Genomic DNA, 22246 nt, shown 5'->3' with positions numbered 1-22246 from the left:
CACCTCTGTTGATTTTTATTTTGTATTCCAATTTTATGTGTGCTTTTAAAGCCGAGGTAGCTACTGCTATCGATCGTTTAGCCTACCACTAAAACTATTTTTAATTTATCTACTGATCTGATATCACTAATACTTCACAGATTCTATCAACACTAGAATCGCAATTTTGCACAAAATACGTTGTCAAGCGTTTGTTATGCTACTTGCACTTCATTCATAAAATTATTCATTTCCTTCTGATAATTTTTTTATAAGAGACTAAGCTGGCTCAGTTGTTGAAATTTTAAAAACTGGGTAAGGTGTTTATCGTACAGTATTCTGCTAGCTACGCAGGCGAAGTCCTGTTAAATCCCCATTTTCGTTTCTGTTAAATTCGAAATGGGACAATTTCCCGCTCGTAGCCAAAATATTAGGAAGCTGTATTTCGCTGATGTATTCTGTACCCACAAGCTAGACAGCGGAGTGTTTGACAGAGTTTTTCACTTTCTTCCATTAATTTTCTGAAATGCATCTATATGTATAAATAACACGATCGTAGGTTTTTTGAATACTCAAGTAGTTGCATTTACAGCGCGATAGTCTAAAGGACAAGTACTAACACCCGTCCTACGTTACATTTCAGCACTAAGATAATAATTGTGTAAACATGTCTATTGATGAAATGAAAAATAATTCTACAAATAAACAAAATACTGCACATTGTAACAAAACAACATGGCGGGAATCGCTAGTTTTTTCTGTTAAGTTTTGGCATAGGCGTGTACGCAAGAAAAGTAAAGAGAAAGTGGGCGGTGTAGACTGCAGAGGTCCCGCGAGCCCAGGCGCAGACCGAGCTGCTGCTGTAGCTGAAGTCTGCCCCAGGTATCGCTGTGCTCCGGCCTCGTTTTGTTTTTATTCATGCAATGGAGATCAACAAAGGCAACATCCACGTTCTTCTGCAAGCCGCAGAGTATCTGGAAAGGAGAGAGCGAGGTACCGTGAAATCGCCACCGCTTTATAAATATCTCCAGCTGTAACCTGCTACGAAATATCAGCTCCGCGTAAACAAATATCGATACCATGTAACCAGCTGGCGACGCCTGCGAAGGATCGCCTTCTCTCGTTTGTTAAACGGTAAATAGGCAACGGGAATAGCCGTTTTTGTTAAATATCTGCATAGATTTGTGCAATCTGGAGGCAGATGTGTAATTTTAGCTGCTTGTTGGGGAGCATCAGCATGTCTGACTTGCTGACCTACATTGGAGCTGCGGACACGGATGGCGCCAATCCGTCACTGATTTGAAAATGTCCTGCGATCAGACGCCGGGGGAATGAATGGGAAGCTTTAACAACAGTGCGGATTTTCCTATCTCACACTTTTCGGATGGTGTTACGGCGGGGGGGGGGGGGGGTTGAAAATCCATAAACTGTCTAGTTAGCCAGGTCTAGTTAATCGTCAACTTTTTAAATCTTGATCAAAAATGAGTGGCTGGCGCCAAAAATCCGCTGGAGCTGTCATTGTTAGGCTGCCTTGGCTGAATTCAGTACGACTGGTCAGCTGTATGAAAGGATTGCAGGATTAAAGTGAAGTGGAAATGCTCATTTTGTATCATTTTTGTACTATTTGTACATAAGTACGGTATTATGAGCTATCTATTTCTTAACGCGTATGAGAGGTTATTTAAAGTATATTTAAATGATTATTTCGCTTATTTACTGTACGTAGACTATCCCGTCCTTCTATAATTTCTTTGACCTGTATGTTAGTTGCTTCTCTGTCTTTGGTTTTATTTTGATGTCATATGTGAAGCACTTTCAGCTGCATTCCTTGTATAAAAAGTGAAAGTAACGAAATTATTATTACAAAATATTTATTAAGAGTAAAATTGATGAAGTAGATAACCAGTTCTATAGTCAAATTAGTAGGCCTATATACATTTTCTGCGTTTCATGCAGCTGATAATTACTTGCGGGCAGCCGTTAATGCAGCCTGTGTATGCGGGCTGCAGTCCGTTTTACTGGTGTGCAGCGCTACAGTTTTGAAATCGAGGTTCTTAAAATCGATGTTTGCTACAGATCATACACGTTTACTGCAGTGTTTTTCATTTCGCCCCGCAGAAGCGGAACATGGTTACGCGTCGGCGTCACCCTTTGACATTAAAGGAGTTTCTTGTAAGAGAAACAAGCACAAAAACAAGACCTCTGATAGCACAAGGTATGCTGTCTTTTACCTGATCTTGATTAGGTCTAATTATAAGTTGTTCTGTTACACAGATAGTTCTAACAGATAGTAATAAAACAAATACTACCCCTCTTTCTTAAACATGGTTTGCACTTAGATTGCTGCGTTTTGACATCTTTGTAGCTATAAAAAAATAACTCCCACTTAAATGTGTATGTTAATTTATTTAGTTAGGTTTGTATATTTTGTCTTCACAGGTCTGTGCATAATGAACTGGAGAAACACAGGTAATCATATCTCTTGTTTTGGAAGTTGGATGTTGTGTGAATGGCAGGCATTTCCTCTCTAAGGTTGAGTTGTCAAAGTTTTCCATTGATATGAATAGCAGTCGTGTTAATGGTCTCTAAGAAGTGGAGTTTCAAACATGCTTTAATCTAGACGGGCATGCAGAGTGTATCTTATCAGTGCCATTTATGACATGTATGTCTGCAAGGTTGCCAGCGGGTCAGAAATAGCAGTTTGTTGTGGGTCGTTTGAAACTGAGACTTCGCCGCGTGGGTCTGCCCTGCAGGCGTGCGCAGCTACGGCAGTGCCTGGAGCAGCTGAAGCAGCAGGTTCCCCTCTCGTCGGACTCGGCGAGGCACACCACGCTCAACCTGCTCCGGCGGGCCCGGCTGCACATTAAGGTACGTGCGCGACTGCGCGCAGACACCCAGACCCCCTCACGCACTGAGATCGTTTGCCTCATGTTCTAACAGGACTCAAATATCTCATATTGATGTTGTGCATTCATTCTCATGCCCCCCTCCCCATTTTAGAAGCTGCAGGAGCAGGAGGAGCGCGCTCGGGTAAGGAAGGAGCAGTTACGTCGGGAGCAGAGGGGGCTGCGGGTGCGTCTGGAGCAGCTGCTGGGGGGGGGCACGGAGAGGGTGCGCAACGACAGCATGGGCTCGGCAATGTCCTCCGAAAGGTCCGACTCTGACCGAGGTGAGCCGGCCAGATCCTGCTCACCACTGACCTGATGCTCCTTTTTTTGGCCCTACCAGGAATATCGTGCACCTAGTCTTGAATTTCAGGAGGCCGTCGTAAAGCATCTGAACTTTTTTGTCAGGGGGGCATATGTGCTAATCACACATTTAGTCAATTAAGAAAGAGGGGAATGAGCGATAACGGAAATGTTTTTACGAAAAGCAAAATAGTAACAATTGTAATATATTTAATAGTAAATTAAAAATCCAACTTTCACACAGCAGGACATAATGTTAACGAGCAAAAAATATGTTCGATAGTGCCAGCAGTATGTTATTAATTAATTAATTTGAATGCAAAGAAAGAGTCCCCCATTATGAAGTCATGATCGTTTTGTGTCATGTGCTCTGCTTATGGTGAGTACTGATGGGACCTGCATCTCCTTGCAGAGGACGTGGAGGTGGACGTGGAGAGCGTGGTGTTTGTGTGTCTGGAATCTGATGGCTTGGGGGCTACCCAAACCGAAGGGGATCACAGCTACTCCAGCCCTGGCTGTTCCTGGCTATGACAGCAGCCCGAGGACCTCCAGTGCTTAGCTTGAAAACATTCCAAAAAAAAGAGAAAAAGAGAAATGAAAAGCAAAAAAAAAATCCAGGGAACATCACAACAGAGATGAAGAGAACATGAGGTCCAGGCAAACTTTTTACAGTTCACCACGAACTCTCAAGATTCACAGGAAACAGCAACATCTGGGATTGTTTTTGTTTTTGTTCATCTTCAGTTCTGTCTATTTTTTATTATTGAACTTAATAACTGGGCCAGTGCATTGAAGCAAGACACATAGACCAGAAAGGATCACTTTCTGAATTTTTCTGATTAGCCAGTGTTTTGTGAAGTCTGACACTCGTTTTTCAATTCTCTAACATGCACTTGAGTGAGATCAGGCTCTTAGCACTGTGAACTCTTTTCTGCAGAAATGGTATTGTTGCCCACAGTCTTTTTACATAAGCTTCAGTGAGTGGCAGTATACATGCATATTCTTTTCCTGCCTTCAGTATATTTTTTAAATGGTAGGATGTATTTTTGCACTAATACGAATTCCCGTTGACCTCTTTTAAAATTTTTTATATTTGTAAAAGCATTTATAGTTGTTAGTTACTGAGCCTGATGGTAACCATGCTGGTGTACAGAGGCTGTGGACTTATCGTTAAAGGGGCACCTCAAGAAGATTCTGTATTATTATTCAATGTTCCTGAGCCAAGGGCGTAGATTTGGGTATGGATGGTAGGGACGTGTCCTTAACAATATCGCGGGAGTATCGTATGTTTTTAGCAGGGTGGGGGATTTGGGGCTGATTTGGTCCCTACCAATGCTGACATCGAACCTACGCACTTGTCCTGAGCACTTAAATATTAAGGAACATGACTTGGACAAGCTTAGGACACCAGTCCTAAAAGCAGCTTGAGAAAGTAGCCCGTTCCGCTTTTTGTGATGAGACACTCGTTTCTGAAAACGTCTCGCGTCTATGTGACTAGGCCGAAGAAACCTACCTAGGAGTCATGGTGCAGCTGGAGATGTGGAGGCGTGACAAGGCCTGCGAAATTAAGAGTGCGTTAACGGTAGCAGAGACGGCAGGAATTGAGGTTGATGGACAGCAAGAGCACAGTGACAGTTAGCACTTAGAAGCACTGCCCAGTGTGTAGCACTGACCTCATCTTACATTAGTCCATATTGCATGGGCAAGAATCCAAAATTTGGGTTCAAAACATCAGATCAGTTTGGTCATATCAGTCAACTATACTAATGTTGAAGTTTCTGTACTGAATAATAGCTCATTTGGACTGGATCAGTTTACTGAACAGGTTCATTTAGCAATTAAAATGCTAAATGTTTTTTTTTGGGGGGGGGGGGTGGTTTCTGTAAAGTATAACTCACTTTACTCTATTTTCACTCTCAGCTTCGAACACGGGCGGATTCCACGAGTCAACAAACACCCTGAGAAACCTAAATTCTGGCACTTGACGAGTCACACTGAGAGTATAAATCCCTCTGAGGTCTGGTATGTTAAACTTCACAGAATTGCCTAATGCTGGGGAGGGCAGTAGTCTGTGCCTTTGCAGAAATAATGCTACACACCACTTCCTCAAGAATCCGTTATCTTGTGGTCTGGTAGAGCCTATTTATGCTGGGTCACATCAAATACTCTTCTTTTAAGCTTAATTTCTGCAGCAGCTGTTACTTGCAATTCTGCCTGCATTGAATGATGATATCTGGAGAATAGCCTGGTTTAATATCTCTCCGTACTTAAACTTATAAGATATTTCATTGCACAGTCCTTTCACACAGCACTTCTGTCGACAAACTTGCCTAAGAATTCTTTTAGCTTTGCTGTTACTAAATGCCTCTGTTTTGTTTGGTTCCATTTCAAAAGATTGATCCAGTTATATGTTACAAAGGGGCAATTTTACATTTTCAATGCAGGGAAGAAGTTGAGTTTTGCACATTATGAATCAACCAGCAAAATCCAATTTTCATGTTCTTTAAACAAATAACAAATGGGTAAATGATTTTTTTTTTTTACCTTTTTGAGCATGTTTAAGTTCATGAAGAATGGGTACTTGAATGCAATGCAATGTTAGAACTTTTTCCTCATGTTAAAGTGAAAGTAAGCACTTTGGAAATGAAAACATACTCCTTAGTGAAATAGTTATTTATGTAATTTCCTAATCTTTAAATTGCCGTTACTTTAGTTCATTCAAAGCCAGTACTAGGGTAGAACTGAGCCCTTAGCTTTACAATTCTCCTACTACATTTCTCAATTTTTATACCTTAAATATATTGGCGCAACAGTAAACTGAATTCCATCCTTGTTGTGTTTACAGTCAAAATGGGTTTGGTCAGTAGCAAAGCCTACTGCTGTTGAGTATTACTTCCCAGGTGTTTTTCCTGGTCATATACTCATTTGGTGTCACATACAGAACAATTTCTTTCATATATCATGTCTTTGTTAACTTTGTCTGGTAAATACCAGAGGGACATCTGGAAGTTTTTCATTTAACAGTATTATTCTGATGTTTCTTAATCTGGGGGGGGGATTTCTGAAGATCTGGCAGATTACTATTGCTAACGAGACAGATCATATTAAGCTTTCACTGAATAAATGGGTTGTAATGTCCAAAACCTTAATTGCAAGTCCATCCAGAATGCTACCATGTCACCACAAAAACATTATTTTTTTTTTGCATCATGTTCATTTGTACTCTACATTGTCCCCAGTAATCGGATGTAGCATTGTTTTTTACTAGTACGCATTTGTATAATAAATATAATTATTAATTTCTTCGTGTTTTTTTATTGCTGGTATATCATGTATATTAATTTATACTCGTCAGTTTGTGATCTTTCTGCAGTCTCGACCATTCAGCGCAAGAAAGCATGCAAACAAGCTGTTAGTGTAGGAGATTGTGGCGCGAGACACTTAAGCACCATAAAAAAAGCAGTGAAAACACCAGACCTGATCAATCGTTTATTGATGTTTTTCGCTTTAATGTTACTGCATACTTTATATTTGGTACTTTGAAAGCTTCACTCCTTATAAACTGGTATTTAACGAGATGAAAATTTCATGGAATCCTCTGTCACATTTGAACCATCTCTAAAGAAATTTACACACCCTATTTGTTATTGTTGAGCTAATTGTTTTATCACAACCTTTATATGCTGATATCTCTTCCCTTTGCTTGGTTCAGTACATGTGAAATATATCCCACAGACCATGACTGCTAATAACATGAGCCAAGCTTAATTTAACTTCAATTTGAAGCAATGAAGGAATTGTATGGTAACAAAGGTTGTGAAATACTTGCATACATCAAGCCTAGTTCACTGATTAGATCTGTGCAGAGGTTTACTTCAAGTAATACTCAGGAACTCAAGCGAAGGAATAAAACTTGGAGACAAGAAAACGTTTTGGTAAAATCGGGCAAATAAACGAATCACAATTCTTGTCCTAACAGTTCAAGAAGGGAAGACGTATTATTCTAAGCAGGAGTTCCAAGTCCCTATCCTGTATGAGAACAGGAGGGTTTAAACCACATGAGGAATGGATGGGGACAGGGCGGTGCTGGGAGGGCCCTGATGTCACAGTCACCCTGACTGGGAGCAGCGCTGGCGTCCCGCCTTGCATGTCACACGTACTGCTTCTTCTGAGCCTTTGATGCCAGGTCTTTCGCTTTCTCCGTGGCAGCCAGTGCAGTCTCTCTGGCCTTTTCTTTAGCCTCTTTGGCCGTCTCCGCCAGGGTGCGAGTGGGTGTCTCACCTGCAAACATCAAGGGCTTTTCAATCTCTGCTTCGGATCCTATCGCTCTGAATGCAACGTTTTGCAATTTTGAAAAGCTCACATGCCTGGGAAGCCACTGATAACACAGTATGGCTTAAAAAAAAAAAAAAAAAAAAAAAAAAAAAACAGTGGAGCAATACTAAGAAGTTGTACTTATAACCAAACTCTTTCTTTACCTTGCATTTTTGCCAAGACATATTCAAATCCTTTCACGGTCTTTGTAACGCTGCTTTTAAACCTTGCAAGGCCAAACTCCTATAAAAACAAAGAACAAGAAAAGGAAAATAGTAAAAGTGAAAAAAAAACACACCATGACTTTACCAAATCCAGCTCCTACTAGATGTCCTGCTTTTTAATTCAACACATAATTACAAAAAGGAGCAGGTTTCCCCAAGTACTCCTCCCATTATCTTGTTACACATCGTTTACTAATTGAAAGCTTAATAATAATAATAATAATAACTAGAAACTGCAAGCAGTTACTAAAGGGTCCAAAGCGTAGGACAATCGGACTGGTAGGACAGTAGAGGAATAAGGGCAGAGATCTGGCGGCCAGGGTAGTAGAAAGTCAGACAGAATTAGTCAGCCATAACATGATGGAAATTTTGGCATAGGTCTAATGCGATATGACTATATATGTTCCTGGATTTGGTACGACATAGTAAATTTGACTGCCAATAAAATTTAAGTGTAGGACAAGTAGGACAGGAGATATCGACCAAAACATGTTGTGGGGCGCAACGGTGCCCCCCTCTGACTGACTGGGATGGGTCAGAGAGGCTCAGTAGTGGATAGCAATAGGAATCTTACTGCCAAATTTGGTCGGCCTAGGACTTATGGTTTTGGCTGGGCATTCAGTTTTAGGGAAGAAAAATAATTATAATCGAACCCTCTGGAGGAGTGCCTAAGCCCGTCTGAATGGCTGGGTTAATAACAAAAATAGAAGCTTCATTGACCATCATGGGGAAAATGCCTATATGTCTCCCCAGCTTGCTTTACAGAGAGCATGCTGTGCACATCGGGCTGCCTAGCTCAAGTATCAACCGAAGCTGGGTTTGAACCGGTGACCCTCTGATTACAAGCACACAGGTTTAGCCCACTGAGCCACCCGCTTCTGATGGTAAGATGGGTGAGATCAGTAGACACTTTCATAACTGATCTGGTAACTCATTATACCTGAATTGGCCTAGGTTGGTCTTAGTAACATATAAACAGTGGCCGTAGCGCTCCCGTTTGACTGATCGACACAAAATTTGGAGGGTCGCTCGGTGGTATAGCACTACATTAGTGAGAGAAATTTGGTAATGATTGGCTGAAGCATGCCTGAGATATAGCTGTCTGATTGAAATGTACGTGGCACCAGTATGGTCATGGTTTGGCTTTTGGCCGTACCTTACTGAAAGCATAAGATTTTTTCTGTAAATCATTAAATGGACTGTCTCCTGATTTTAATGACAGCAGATTTAAGTAGGTGCGGCAAAAATTCTAGGAGGGCAACGAAAAAGCCTGTTTACAGACAATTATAAATTGTGCAAAAATGCAATGATATATAACCAAGTTACATATGTGTTTAGATTTGCCATGACATATTGAATTAGACTGGCAATCAATTTTAACTGTAGGCTTGACAGTTTTGTAGAAATAGGCAGAAATGCAAATGGGGCCACTGTAGCGCCCCCATCTGGCCTAGTGAGTTGTCCTTTACAGGATGTGCAGAGGGTCAGAAGGTGAATGTAGCAGCCAAATTTTGGTTTGATTGGTCATTGTTAAGCCTGTCAAATGGCTGCTTGATGTTGATTGGCTAATGGCAGCCAAGCTTTTATGATTGATGACTGGCATTGTATGTGACTGTCCTCAGGCTAGGTCGTAGTATATGTCAGCAAAATTTCAGTTGGATTGGCCAAGGCAGTCAGGAGATATTGGCAGTTTTTAGTTGTAGCGCCCCCTATGGACGAAATGCAGCCCGCCTTGGACCGTGTCCCCAGAATGGTGTCGGAAGGTAGGATTTCAAATTTGGTCTAGGTAGGCCAAGGCACGGCCAAGTTATAGCCATCAGACCAAAACGGGCCAAATTTGGACATTGTTTGGGCGTGGCTAATGGCCGTAGGATATAAAAATGTCTCAATTTTGTTAATGTTTCTTGATCAGCTGAGAATTCTGATTCGTCTGACACCTCATTTGTCTGATTTGGTAGGACAAGCCAGGACTTTAAGGAAAAAGTATGATTTGCAAATTATGCAAATTAGCAAAAAATCTAAGTAGGCGGAGCTTCATGGTCCCATTGACTTTTTGGTAGGGCAAGGCTGTCTGCATCAGGAGAAAAAAGAATTTCGATGGTAGGACAAACAGGACAGGAGATATCGTCCAAAACGTGTTGGGGGGCGCTATGGCACCCCCCTCTGGCTGAGTCGGACGGGTCGGACAACCTGAGTAGTGGGTAGGAATTGCAAGCACCTTACCAAGTTTGGTCAGCCTAGGACTTACGGTTTAGGCTGGGCATTCAGTTTTAGGGCAGAAAAATAATAATAACTAGAAACTGCAGGCAGTTACGAAAGGGTCCAAAGCGTAGGATGATAGGACAGGTAGGACAAGTAGAGGATAGGATAGGACATGTAGGACTGGTTTCGGTGAGATGGTCTAAGTAATAGGCAGAAATTGTGATGGAGATGCTTTTAGTGCAGGTGTGACATGTCAGTCGACGTCGGATAGTACGCTGTGCGCATCGGGCTACCTAGCTCAAATACCCACTGAAGCTGGGTTCGAACCGACAACCCTCTGATTACAGGCACACAGGATTAGCACACTGAGCCACCCATTGCTGTTGGTAAGATGTGTGAGATCGGTAGACACCTTCCTACCTGATCTGGTAACTCATTATAGCTGAATTAGACTAGGTGAGGTTTAGACATATATGGACAGTGGCTATAGCGCTCCCGTTTGACCTATTGACACGAAAATTGGAGGGTCTCTCTGCGGTACAGCCTTTCATCCGAGATAGATATTTGGAAATGATTGGCTGAAGAGTGCATGATATATAGCTGTCTGATTGAAATGGACGTGGCACCAGTAGAGTCAGGGTGTGGCTGGTGGCCATACCTTACCAAAAGTTTCATTTTTTTCTCTAAATCTTTAAAAGGACTATCTTCTGATTTGAAGGACAACAGATGTATGTAGGTTTGTTGAAAATCAAAGGAGGTTAACAAGAAAAGCTGTTTTCAGACAAATATAATTTATGTAAAAACAGAAAGAGAGAGAACCAAGTTATATATGTTGTTAGATTAGTCATGACATAGTTAATTGTAGTCACAATAAATTTCAACTGCAGGCTTGACAGTTCTGTAGATATAGGCATAAATGCAAATCGGGGTGCTGTAGCGCCCCCATCTGACTGACTGTGATGGGTCAATGGGACTGAGTAGTGGGTAGGAATAGGAATCTTGTTGCCAAATTTGGTCAGCCTAGGACTTACTGGTTAGGCTGGGCATTAAGTTTTAGGGAAGAAAAATAATTATTGTTTAACCATCTGAAGTAGTGCCTTAGCACGTCTAAATTAACAATAATATAAGCTTCACTGATCCTCGTGAGGAAAACGCCTTCACGTCCCCCCAGCTCACTTCACGGAGGATATGCTGTGCACATCGGGCTGCCTACCTCGAGTACCTACCAAAGCTGGGTTCGAACCTGTGACCCTCTGATTACAAGCATACAAGTTTAGCCCACTGAGCCACCTGCTGCTGTGAGTAAAACGGGTGTGATCAGTAGACACCTTCCTACCTGATCTGGTAACTCATTTTACCTCAATGAGCCTAGGTGGGTCTTAGATGTATATAGACAGTGGTGTAGCGCTCCCGATTGACCGATCGACAAGAAATTTGGAGGTTCTCTCTGGGGTACAGTCCTACATCAGTGAGCCAAATTTTGTAATGATTGGCTGAAGCATCCCTGAGATATAGCTGTCTGATTGAAATGGGCAAGACAACAGTACAGTCAGGGTGTGGCTGGTGGCTGTATCTTACTGAAAGTTTAAGTTTTTTCTCTAAATCTTTAAAAGGACTGTCTCCTGGTTTGAATGACACCAGATTTATGTATGTTTGGCGAAAATCCTACGAGGTTAACAAAATAACCTATTTTGAAACAACTATAAATCATGCAAAAAAGCAAAGATGGAGAACCAAGTTCTATATGCAGTTGAAATTCGTCATGACAGTGAATTGGACTGGCAATAAATTTCAACTGTAGGCTTGACAGGTCTGTAGATATAGGCATAAATGCAAATCGTGGTGCTGTAGCGCCCCCATCTGACTGACTGGGACGGGTCAGTGAGACTGAGTAGTGGGTAGGAATAGCAATCTTGTTGCCAAATTTGGTCAGTCTAGGTCTTACGGTTTAGGCTGGGCATTAAGTTTTAGGGAAGAAAAATAATTATTGTTCAACGCTCTGTAGTAGTGCCTGAGCAGGTCTTAATTAACAATAATATAAGCTTCATTGACCTGCGTGGGGAAAACGCCTTCACGTCTCCCCAGCTCACTTCACGGAGGGTATGCTGTGCACATCAGGCTGCCTAGCTTGAGCACCCACTGAAGCAGGGTTCGAACCTGCGACCCTCTGATTACAAGCATACAAGTTTAGCCCACTGAGCCACCCGCTGCTGTTGGTAAAACGGGAGAGATCGCTGGACACCTTCCTACCTGATCTGGAAACTCATTTTACCTCAATGAGCCTAGGTGGGTCTTAGATGTATATGTACTGTGGCGTAGCGCTCCTGATTGACCGATTGACATGAAATTTGTATGGTCTCTCTGTGGTACAGTCCTATATCAGTGAGCCAAATGTTGTAATGATTGGCTGAAGCATCCCTGAGATATAGCTGTCTGATTGAAATAGGCAAGACATCAGTACAGTCAGGGTGTGGCTGGTGGCTTTATCTTACCGAAAGTTTAAGTTTTTTCTGTAAATCTTTAAAAGGACTGTCTTCTGATTTGAATGACACCAGATTTAAGGATGTTAAGCAAAAATCCTAGGAGGTTAACAAAAAAACCTGTTTTCAAAACATCTGCAAATCATGCAAGAAGGCAAAGATGTAGAACCAAGATCTATATGCAGTTTGATTTGTCAGGACATAGTGAATTGGACTGGCAATAAATTTCAACTGTAGGCTTGACAGGTCTGGAGATATAGGCATAAATGCAAATCGGGGTGCTGTAGCGCCCCCATCTGACTGACTGGGATGGGTCAGTGGGACTGAGTAGTGGGTAGGAATAGGAATCTTGTTGCCAAATTTGGTCAGTCTAGGACTTACGGTTTAGGCTGGGCATTCAGTTTTAGGGAAGAAAAATAATTATTGTTCAACCATCTGGAGTAGTGCCTGAGCAGGTCTTAATTAACAATAATATAAGCTTCATTGACCTGCGTGGGTAAAACGCCTTCATGTCTCGCTAGCTCACTTCACGGAGGGTATGCTGTGCACATCGGGCTGCCTAGCTCGAGTACCCACCGAAGCTGGGTTCAAACCTGCGACCCTTTGATTACAAGCATACAAGTTTAGCCCACTGAGCCACCCGCTGCTGTTGGTAAAACGGGAGAGATCGCTGGACACCTTCCTACCTGATCTGGAAACTCATTTTACCTCAATGAGCCTAGGTGGGTCTTAGATGTATATAGACAGTGGCGTAGCGCTCCTGATTGACCGATTGACACGAAATTTGGACGGTCTCTCTGTGGTACAGTCCTACATCAGTGAGCCAACTGTTGTAATGATTGGCTGAAGCATCCCTAAGATATAGCTGTCTGATTGAAATGGGCAAGACACCAGTACAGTCAGGGTGTGGCTGGTGGCTGTATCTTACCGAAAGTTTAAGATTTTTCTGTAAATCTTTAAAAGGACTGTCTCCTGATTTGAATGACACCAGATTTATGGATGTTAGTCGAAAATCCTAGGAGGTTAACAAAAAAACCTGTTTTCAAAACATCTGTAAATCATGCAAGAAGGCAAAGATGTAGAACCAAGATCTATATACAGTTTGATTCGTCAGGACATAGTGAATTGGACTGGCAATAAATTTCAACTGTAGGCTTGACAGGTCTGGAGATATAGGCAGAAATGCAAATCGGGGTGCTGTAGCGCCCCCATCTGACTGACTGGGACGGGTCAGTGGGACTGAGTAGTGGGTAGGAATAGGAATCTTGTTGCCAAATTTGGTCAGTCTAGGACTTACGGTTTAGGCTGGGCATTCAGTTTTAGGGAAGAAAAATAATTATTGTTCAACCCTCTGGAGTAGTGCCTGAGCACGTCTAAATTAACAATAATATAAGCTTCATTGATCATCGTGGGGAAAACACCTTCACGTCTCCCCAGCTCACTTCACGGAGGGTATGCTGTGCACATCGGGCTGCCAAGCTCGAGGACCCACCTAAGCTGGGTTCGAACCTGCGACCCTCTGATTACAAGCATACAAGTTTAGCCCACTGAGCCACCCGCTGCTGTTGGTAAAACTGGAGAGATCGCTGGACACCTTCCTACCTGATCTGGAAACTCATTGTACCTCAATGAGCCTAGGTTGGTCTTAGATGTATATAGACAGTGGCGTAGCGCTCCTGATTGACCGATTGACACGAAGTTTGGAGGGTCTCTCTGTGGTTCAGTCCTACATCAGTGAGCCAAATTTTGTAATGATTGGCTGAAGCATCCCTGAGATATAGCTGGCTGATTGAAATGGGCAAGACATCAGTACAGTCAGGGTGTGGCTGGTGGCTGTATCTTACCGAAAGTTTAAGATTTTTCTGTAAATCTTTAAAAGGACTGTCTCCTGATTTGAATGACACCAGATTTATGGATGTTAGTCGAAAATCCTAGGAGGTTAACAAAAAAACCTGTTTTCAAAACATCTGTAAATCATGCAAGAAGGCAAAGATGTAGAACCAAGATCTATATGCAGTTTGATTTGTCAGGACATACTGAATTGGACTGGCAATAAATTTCAACTGTAGGCTTGACAGGTCTGTAGATATAGGCAGAAATGCAAATAGGGGTGCTGTAGCGCCCCCATCTGACTGACTGGGACGGGTCAGTGGGACTGAGTAGTGGGTAGGAATAGGAATCTTGTTGCCAAATTTGGTCAGTCTAGGACTTACGGTTTAGGCTGGGTATTCAGTTTTAGGGAAGAAAAATAATTATTGTTCAACCCTCTGAAGTAGTGCCTGAGCATGTCTAAATTAACAATAATATAAGCTTCATTGATCATCGTGGGGAAAACGCCTTCACGTCTCCCCAGCTCACTTCACGGAGGGTATGCTGTGCACATCGGGCTGCCTAGCTCAAGTACCCACCGAAGCTGGGTTCGAACCTGCGACCCTCTGATTACAAGCATACAAGTTTAGCCCACTGAGCCACCCGTTGCTGTGGTTAAAGCTGGTGAGATCGGTAGACACCTTCCTACCTGATCTGGTAACTCATTTGAGCTGAATTGGCCTAGGTTGGTCTTAGTAATATAAAAACAGTGGCCATAGCCACTGTTTACAGGGTAGGCTGAGGGTCAGAGGACAAATGTACCAGCTAAATTTGATTTAGATTGGTCATCATTAAGCCAGTCAAATTGCTGCTTGATTTTGATTGGCCGATGGCGGCCACTGTTTCAGGACTCATGACTGCCATTGTACGTGACTGACCTCAGGCTGCGTCCTAGTACATACCTTCCAAATTTCAGTTGGATTGGCCGAGGCAGTCAGATGATATTGGCAGTTTTTAGTTGTAGCGCCCCCTATGGACGAAATGCGGCCCGCCTTGGACCGTGCCCCCAAAATGGTGTAGGGAGGTATGATTTGAAATTTGGTCAAGGTAGGCCAAGGCACGGCCAAGTTATAATAGTCAGACCACAATGTGTCAAATTTAGATATTGTTTGGGCTAGGCTAATGGCCGTAGGACATAGAAATGTCTGAAATTTGTGGATGATTCTTGATCAGGTCAGAGTTCTGATTCATTTGACACCTCATTTGTCTGATTTGGTAGGGCAAGCTAGGACTGTAACAAAAAAGTATGATTTGCAAAATATGCAAATTAGCAAAAAATCTAAGTAGGCGGAGCTTCATGGTCCCATTGACTTTTTGGTAGGGCATGGCTGTCTGTATCAGCAGAAAAAAGAATTTCGATTGTAGGACAAACAGGACAGGAGATATCGACTGAAACGTGTTGGGGGGCGCTACGGCGCCCCCCTCTGGCTGAGTCGGACGGGTCGGACAACCTGAGTAGTGGGTAGGAATACCAATCATCCTACCAAATTTGGTCGGCCTAGGACTTACGGTTTAGGCTGGGCATTCAGTTTTAGGGAAGAAAAATAATAAAAAAAAAAATAAAAATAAAAATAACTAGAAACTGCAGGCAGTTACGAAAGGGTCCAAAGCGCAGGACGATCGGACTGGTCGGACAGTAGAGGAATAACGGCAGTGAACCGGCGGCCAGGGTAGTAGAAAGTCAGACAGAATTAGACTGCCATAACAGGATAGGAGATGTAGGACAGAGCTGGACGGTCTCAGTAGTTGGCAGACATTAGGATGGAGATGCTTTTAGTGCAGGTGTAACAGGCCAGTCAACATCAGAGAGTACACTGTGCACATCAGGATACCTAGCTGAAATACAAAAATACTAAGCTGGGTTCGAACCGGCGATCCTCTGATTACAGGCACACAGGATTAGCACACTGAGCCACCCGCTGCTGTGGGTAAGACGACTGAGATCAGTAGACACCTTCTGGTAACTCGTTTTAGCTCAATGAGCCTAGGTGGGTCTTAGATGTATATAGACAGTGGCGTAGCGCTCCCGATTGACCGATCGACACGAAATTTGGAGGTTATCTCTGGGGTACAGTCCTACATCAGTGAGCCAATTGTTGTAATGATTGGCTGAAGCATCCCTGAGATATAGCTGTCTGATTGAAATGGGCAAGACATCAGTACAGTCAGGGTGTGGCTGGAGGCTGTATCTTACCGAAAGTTTAAGTTTTTTCTGTAAATCTTTAAAAGGACTGTCTCCTGATTTGAATGACACCCGATTTATGGATGTTAGGTGAATATCCTAGGAGGTTAACAAAAAACCTGTTTTCAAAACATCTATAAATCATGCAAGAAGGCAAAGATGTAAAACCAAGATCTATATGCAGGTTGATTCATCAGGACATAGTGAATTGGCCTGGCAATAAATTTCAACTGTAGGCTTGACAGGTCTGGAGATATAGGCAGAAATGCAAATCGGGGTGCTGTAGCGCCCCCATCTGACTGACTGGGATGGGTCAGTGGGACTGAGTAGTGGGTAGGAATAGCAATATTGTTGCCAAATTTGGTCAGTCTAGGACTTACGGTTTAGGCTGGGCATTCAGTTTTAGGGAAGAAAAATAATTATTGTTTAACCGTCTGAAGTAGTGCCTGAGCACGTCTAAATTAACAATAATATAAGCTTCATTCATCATCATGGGGAAAACGCCTTCACGTCTCCCCAGCTCACTTCATGGAGGGTATGCTGTGCACATCGGGCTGCCTAGCTCGAGTACCCGCCGAAGCTGGGTTCGAACCTGCGACCCTCTGATTACAAGCATACAAGTTTAGCCCACTGAGCCACCCGTTGCTGTGGTTAAAGCAAGTGAGATCGGTAGACACCTTCCTACCTGATCTGGTAACTCATTTGAGCTGAATTGGCCTAGGTTGGTCTTAGTAATATATAAACAGTGGCCGTAGCCACTGTTTACACGGTAGGCTGAGGGTCAGAGGACAAATGTACCAGCTAAATTTGATTTGGATTGGTCATCATTAAGCAAGTCAAATTGCTGCTTGATTTTGATTGGCCAATGGCGGCCACTGTTTCAGGACTCATGACTGTCATTGTAGGTGACTGACCTCAGGCTGGGACCTAGTACATATCTGCCAAATTCCAGTTGGATTGGCCAAGGCAGTCAGGAGATATTGGCAGTTTTTAGTCATAGCGCCCCCTATGGACGAAATGCGGCCCCCCTTGGACCGTGTCCCCAGAATGATGTCCGGAGGTAGAATTTCAAATTTGGTCGATGTAGGTCAAGGCAAGGGCAAGTCATAGCTGTTAGACCAAAATGGGCCAAATTTGGGAATTCTTTGGGCGTGGCTAATGGCCGTACAATACACAAAATGTCTCAATTTTTTTAGAAATTCTTGATGAGCTCACAGTTCTGATTCGTTTGACACCTCATTTGTCTGATTTGGTAGGACAAGCTAGGACTTTAAGAGATAAGTAGTATTTGCAAAATATGCAAATTAGCAAAAAATCTAAGTAGGCGGAGCTTCATGGTCCCATTGACTTTTTGGTAGGGCATGGCTGTCTGTATCAGCAGAAAAAAGAATTTTGGTTGTAGGACAAACAGGACAGGAGATATTGACTGAAACGTGTTGGGGGGCGCTACGGCGCCCCCCTCTGGCTGAGTCGGACGGGTCGGACAACCTGAGTAGTGGGTAGAAATACCAATCATCCTACCAAATTTGGTCGGCCTAGGACTTACGGTTTAGGCTGGGCATTCAGTTTTAGGGAAGAAAAATAATAAAAATAAAAAAAATAATAATAATCCTAACAAAAACAATAAGGTTCCATAGCACTACGTGCTTTGGACCCTTAATAATCCTAAGAAAAACAATAATGGTCCATAAGGACTTCGTCCTTTGGACCCTTAATAAACGAATCCTCAATAGACCAGTGCCTTCACTAAATAAAAAAAATGCACATAAAAAAATTAAATGTGTTTTACCACATAAGGACATCAAGCAGAAATTGCTGACAGTAAACTCCTGCAGGAAGTTACTTCAAGGCTGATTAAACTATCTGCACATGACGGTCGTCTTCCGGACAAGTTAATTATGAAAAGAACAGTCCCAGTGGCAAGTGCTGAATTAAACAGGGCTCCTCTTTAAAGAAACATGAACTTTCCGTTGTCTGCGCTGAGGTCCACTGACCTGGATAGCTCTGGAGAGACCGTACAAGCTGGACGAGATCCACGCCTCACGCTTTATCTCTGTCCAGCTGCTGTTCTCTAGGTTCACCCTGTACACACATCTCTCCTCTACAGACTGCGAAGATAAAGGAGAGCGCCATGCTGAGTTTGAACACATAAACGTCCTCCTTCCACAGTGGACGTCACAGTGATGTCGCATTTCTTTATGGCGCCAGACAGAATGATTGCACATTTTTTCTCTGCTACTCTGTTATGCATCTTGCCATGGGTGTGATATAATTATGCCATATAAAAAGTTTACAGTTAATTAAAGCAAGCATCAACACAACTTTGGTACATTTAATTGTTCTACTATGTAATTATACTTTTTGGTAAACCCCATTAAAACATAATACACAATGGAGACAAGAAGATATAGAGTCACCTATACAGTAACCTCCATTTGTAATTATCCTCGTGACTAATAGAGCTAACTCACCATTACGCGAGCATGACTGATGTTCCAGGTGACAGTGGTCATGTGCTGGGACCTGGGCTCCACGATGGAGTCCTCAATAATGTAGGCCGAGCAGGACATGTGAGCAGGCAGATACTGCTCTGCCCAGCGGGGCACGCGGCTTGTCTTGGTCAGCAGACGCCTTGAGATAAGGCGGTTGTCTGGAGTCACCTCCCGGAAAATGATGTCCTCCGTTAGGACATGGTTGCTGAAATAGACACAGAGCGTACGCGTTAGCGGCTACACTCCGAACGGCTCAGTGAAGCGCTTTATGAAGGCGGCGTTTCATTTCACATGCCAGGTTTGTCTGTTAGCAGTAATTACCTGTAAGGATTGGGATATCTCTGCCAGAATGCGATGAAGACTTGGTCCCACGAGCTCTTCAAAACACTAAAGCAAATGAAGTGCTTCACCATTGTTCCCTCTATATACGAGCAGACATTACCTGCTGGAAGAGAGTTAGATAGCGTTGGCCGGGTGTGTTGCAGGGATGTGTTCTCTCGGTGACGGATAACTGGGCCGGACCTGTACTATAACTGATAACTGCACACAAAGAGCCGGAGCAGGAAGCAAAGACACAAGGCCGCAGGGTGCGAGGCTACATTGATACAGCACAGGGTCAGCATTTAATAAATAATGATAAGATTAGCTGCAGATATTACGCAGCCTTTTACGTACATGACATACCCAAGAGCGGCCCGCATTTAAGTCAAACGCTGTATCAGGCCCTAGGACTTGCAGAATAAACATGAATTCGATGTATCGATGCATCCATGAATGATTGACATCCGACTACTTTCAAACTGGACAGACAATACATAACATACTGATAAAACGGAAAAATGTAACAGGTATTTTAAAATCAATCTAAAAATGAAAAAATTACGTTAAAGTGATATGTATTTACAGTTAATGTATTTATAGTTAACTTTCCATATTGTATTTAAGGTATTTACTATAAAGTACGCAAAATCCAGGCAATATAACGTCAACAGTCAAACGTATTCTGCTAAAAAAAGACTCTTCATCATTGGACCAAGCACTGTAGTTTAAAACACCCTATACACTTCTATATTTACGCGTTTGCTTTAATGACCATTATTAAATCCCACTCATTGCAAGATATCAATGACTTTCAAATGAAGGAGAAAATAATCAATGCATTCGTAAACCAAACGTTTCCTTATCAAACAGTCGATTTCGATAATATAACCATAATCCTGGACTTTAGAAATCCGAAACTTTAAATGAACTGACCACCAGAAAACAACTTATTCGTGGAGCTAGTTGGTCATTTGCAGATTGCTTAAGGGGCTAAACATCTAGGAAAATCCCCACAGTACCATTAATATTATATTCGATAAAATCAGGTTGAACAATACAAGCTATGAGCACATGATCTATAACTGACCGTGAAAGGATGAAATCAGCAGTGTGATAAATGGCAGGACCGCGCCAGGTTACATTACCTACAGGAACCGCCAGACAGGTAGAAGTAGCGGTCACATTTTCACCACGCTCCAGTACTTCAACAATATTACATCAACTGCTTTGCTTAGAAAAATAATTCTAAAGTTAAAATTATTTACGAAATGTCATTAACAGCAAACACATTACCTCGTCTGCTATAGAATATAGGTGTTATTCATCCTCCTACTACCTAAGCCACAGAGCTACTGGCAGCGCGCGCCGCTACCCTGCTTCATGAAGAACGTGACTCAGGAAAAGAAAAGGCTTGTGACCGACGTCACTTCCGGGGCATGGGGCTGCACCATAGACATCATGGGGCATTTAAACCATCGCGTAGATCTTGAATTTAATGTAGAGTGGAGCCCTCTGCAGGCTGAGAATAAAGTCTGCTTATGCCCAATAGAGGTCAGTGTCTGACCGCTGAATGCTTACTTCTAGCATGACAGAAACGTGCGTGCCATTGGGAAGCCTTTAGTCCCAAGATAGGTTAGACATTCTGGATAAGCTGGTATTGGTACATTCACACAGCTGAAACACGGTTGTAAACAAACAAACGAATAAAACAAATTTACATCAGCACATTTCTTGGTAAACTGGTAAATTACAGTTTAATCTATTTTATATACGGCAATTCTATTGGTTTATATATCTGAAACTTTGAATTTCAACGACTGTATATTGATATTGCTTATCACACATGCATTAAACATAATCTACCTCGGCTGTAACTAAATAACTAAATAACTATTTCCCTGATATATTTATATCGAATATCTTGCACTACCTTGCATTTAATGATCTGTTCTCTTACACATAGAATGTCTACCTCATCTCACTTTGCAGTGCATGGGGTTAGCTCACAAAGAATGCTTTGACCAGTGAGTGGGTAGAACTGTTTCTGAAATTCTTTTGGTCTTCTTCATAAACAGATCCACAATAACACCAAAATACCCACCTTAAAAGAAATTAAATTGTTTCTACCGTAAGTTAAATGAACTTAGAGGAAAGGAAGTAACTGCATACATTACAAAACAGAAAATCACAAGGCATTAAATTTAATTTGAATACATGACTCTCATGTATCTAGGTAGTATATACATTGTTAGATATTATCTTTTATTAGTCATATACTGAATTTGCACTTTAATATAATAAACATATTATCATGTATGGTATTTTGCTTTTTATGGGTTTGACCTTAACATTAAAAATTCATGGAGTAAAAATCATGTCACAGATGTGTGACTGTGGTAATAATGTTTGCTACATCAGCCATGAACTGAATCTCTAAAACAACGCAATTAATATACAATTTTACTAAATGTTATAACTGGTGACTCGTAGGTTAAAAACTGTAATTCAAATGAAATCCTCTCTAATATTGGTAACACCCAGCAGGCCCTGTTGAACAATACAATCCACTGTGAGGTAGCTGCATTTCTCTGACCTTTTTATATTTGTCAAACTATTATTACAGACATCATTTGGGAAATACGGGAAAATTTGGACTGAACCATCAAAACAACATTTTCATTTTTCTTTTAAATGAAAAAATAAAGCTCAGATTTCACATAAAATGTAGAAAAGTTTAATGACACAAAAGAAAGTATATAAATAATTTAATATAATAAACGAAGAGGTAAAAGAAAACACCCTGAAAATGTACTTTTTTAGCATGAGGAAGAATTTTTTATTTAATTGAAATGCAGTGGATACTGTGTTCAGAAAATTGTTAAAACTGTACATTAAATATAATGATTGATGTTGTTACTTGTCCTTATTTTGGCTCATGTCCCATCTTCTAACCACTTAATCTTTTCAGGGCTACAGCAAAGAAAAGAAAATGCAT

At 41.9% G+C, this 22246-nt stretch overlaps 2 protein-coding genes across 8 annotated transcripts; one reads left to right on the top strand and one right to left on the bottom strand.

Annotated features, from left to right (window-relative positions):
- Nucleotides 1-769: 769 nt before the first annotated feature.
- Nucleotides 770-6469, top strand: mxd3 (MAX dimerization protein 3). 2 transcript variants are annotated; one of them, XM_023838826.2, is made up of 6 exons: nt 770-972; nt 2098-2194; nt 2419-2448; nt 2733-2847; nt 2980-3131; nt 3580-6469. In XM_023838826.2, the coding sequence occupies exons 1-6, from the start codon at nt 903-905 to the stop codon at nt 3629-3631; spliced, it is 516 nt and encodes a 171-aa protein (XP_023694594.1). In that variant the 5' UTR covers nt 770-902; the 3' UTR covers nt 3632-6469. The 2 variants fall into 2 exon arrangements, with proteins under 2 accessions (XP_023694594.1, XP_023694593.1); XM_023838825.2 differs by having other exon boundaries at nt 774-972; nt 2980-3148.
- A 174-nt stretch (nt 6470-6643) lies between these two features.
- On the bottom strand, nt 6644-20675 carry prelid1a (PRELI domain containing 1a). Of its 6 annotated transcripts, none has more exons than XM_023838821.2 (7): nt 20545-20675; nt 20339-20396; nt 19252-19375; nt 18910-19135; nt 18433-18546; nt 7646-7724; nt 6644-7448 (listed from the first exon to the last, which is right to left on the bottom strand). In XM_023838821.2, the coding sequence occupies exons 3-7, from the start codon at nt 19341-19343 to the stop codon at nt 7318-7320; spliced, it is 642 nt and encodes a 213-aa protein (XP_023694589.1). In that variant the 5' UTR covers nt 19344-19375; nt 20339-20396; nt 20545-20675; the 3' UTR covers nt 6644-7317. The 6 variants fall into 6 exon arrangements, with proteins under 6 accessions (XP_023694589.1, XP_023694591.1, XP_023694588.1 ...); XM_023838823.2 differs by having other exon boundaries at nt 19252-19372; XM_023838820.2 differs by lacking the exon at nt 20339-20396 and having other exon boundaries at nt 19252-19372.
- Nucleotides 20676-22246: the final 1571 nt, after the last annotated feature.

The sequence above is a fragment of the Paramormyrops kingsleyae genome, chromosome 10 (genome assembly GCF_048594095.1).
Source record: "Paramormyrops kingsleyae isolate MSU_618 chromosome 10, PKINGS_0.4, whole genome shotgun sequence".
Classification (NCBI taxonomy): Eukaryota; Metazoa; Chordata; class Actinopteri; order Osteoglossiformes; family Mormyridae; genus Paramormyrops; species Paramormyrops kingsleyae.
Note: the sequence above shows the minus strand (reverse complement) of the source record. Positions and strands in the feature narration are given on the sequence as shown.

What these genes read in the sequence shown, in the direction of transcription:
- mxd3 (XM_023838825.2), top strand. Translation starts at nt 903, where the DNA reads ATGGAGATCAACAAAGGCAACATCCACGTTCTTCTGCAAGCCGCAGAG. An exon ending in AATGAACTGGAGAAACACAG is followed by an intron (nt 2,449 to 2,732) that starts GTAATCATATCT and finishes TCTGCCCTGCAG; the next exon opens with GCGTGCGCAGCTACGGCAGT. An exon ending in AAGGTCCGACTCTGACCGAG is followed by an intron (nt 3,149 to 3,579) that starts GTGAGCCGGCCA and finishes ATCTCCTTGCAG; the next exon opens with AGGACGTGGAGGTGGACGTG.
- prelid1a (XM_023838821.2), bottom strand. Translation starts at nt 19,343, where the DNA reads ATGGTGAAGCACTTCATTTGCTTTAGTGTTTTGAAGAGCTCGTGGGAC. An exon ending in TCAGTCATGCTCGCGTAATG is followed by an intron (nt 18,547 to 18,909) that starts GTGAGTTAGCTC and finishes TTATCTTCGCAG; the next exon opens with TCTGTAGAGGAGAGATGTGT. An exon ending in TGTCTTGGCAAAAATGCAAG is followed by an intron (nt 7,449 to 7,645) that starts GTAAAGAAAGAG and finishes TGATGTTTGCAG; the next exon opens with GTGAGACACCCACTCGCACC.